Genomic DNA, 1236 nt, shown 5'->3' with positions numbered 1-1236 from the left:
TGAGGCATTAACTACCACTATAGAATCCACCTCTGAGGCATCAACATTCGCTGTTGAAACAACCTATGAGTCGCCAACGACCAGGAGGAAGACAACACAACCAACTACTTCATTGGTAAGACTCACAACGACCATGCCAAATGTCACAACAGACATAACTAACACAGCATCGCTTTCATCAACAAGAGACCTACCTACAGCGGTGTCTACGACAACATTGTCATTGGTAACTGAACCAGAGTCAACAATAGATATGACAACAAAGTTGACAAAAGCTGAAACGACATCTGAGCTAACTGAGCCAATGGTCACTATAGAACCCACTCCTGACGCGCCAACAACCACTATAGGAACCACCTCTGATGCGCCAACAACCACAGTTATAATAGAACCCACCTCTGAGTCGTCAACAACCAATTTTAAACCCACCAATGAAGTGTCAACGACCACTATAGAACCCACCTCCGAGGCCTCAACAACCACTATAGAATCCACCTCTGAGGACCTAATAAGCACTATAAAAACAACAACCTATAAGGCGCCAACGACTACAAAGCTGACAAAAGTTGAAACTACATCTGAATTAACTGAGACGCCAATGGTCACTATAAAAGCCTCCTCTGAGGTCTCAACAACCAATTTAGAACCCACCTCTGAGGCACCAACAACCACTGTACAACCTACTTCTGTGACTTCAACAACCGCTATACAGCCTACCTCTGAGGCCTCAGAAACCACTATAGAACCCACCTCTGCGACCCGAGCAACCATTATAGAACCCACATCTGAGGCACCTACAATCACTATACAACCTAGCTCTGAGGCGCCAACAACCACTATAGAACATACCTCTAAGGATCTAACAACCACTGTAGAACCCACCTCTGCTGAGGTGCCAACAACCACTATACAACCCACCTCTGAGACCTCAACAACCACCATAGAACCTACCTCCAAGGCTTCAACAACCACTATACAACTCACCTCTGGGCTATCCACAACCACAGTTACTATAGAACCTACCTCTGAGGACTCAACAACCACCTCTTTACCGAAATCAACGGCCCCTTCAACGACGAAAACTACAGCCCATCCTGCAACGACCGAAACAAGAATCTCAACAGAAAAAGCAAAGCAGACTACAGAAGCATTATCAGTAGTGACGGAACAATTGACAACTATGATGATGACAAGCGAGGCGCCCACGGCAACAAAAGTGCCAACAACGCCGGAATC

The 1236-nt window shown here is 46.0% G+C and overlaps 1 protein-coding gene across 1 annotated transcript in view; it reads left to right on the top strand.

Annotated features, from left to right (window-relative positions):
- Positions 1-26: 26 nt before the first annotated feature.
- Positions 27-1236, top strand: part of LOC118405009 (mucin-2-like) — a 6289-nt gene continuing 5079 nt past the window's right edge. Inside the window, exon 1 of the mRNA XM_035804409.1 lies at positions 27-1216. Coding sequence (XP_035660302.1) covers positions 134-1216 — 1083 coding nt within the window. The 5' untranslated portion in view covers positions 27-133. The remainder of the gene's footprint in view (positions 1217-1236) is intronic.

Source organism: Branchiostoma floridae, chromosome 17 (assembly GCF_000003815.2).
Source record: "Branchiostoma floridae strain S238N-H82 chromosome 17, Bfl_VNyyK, whole genome shotgun sequence".
NCBI classification, from domain to species: domain Eukaryota; kingdom Metazoa; phylum Chordata; class Leptocardii; order Amphioxiformes; family Branchiostomatidae; genus Branchiostoma; species Branchiostoma floridae.
This window is presented reverse-complemented; position numbering and strand designations above follow the sequence as displayed.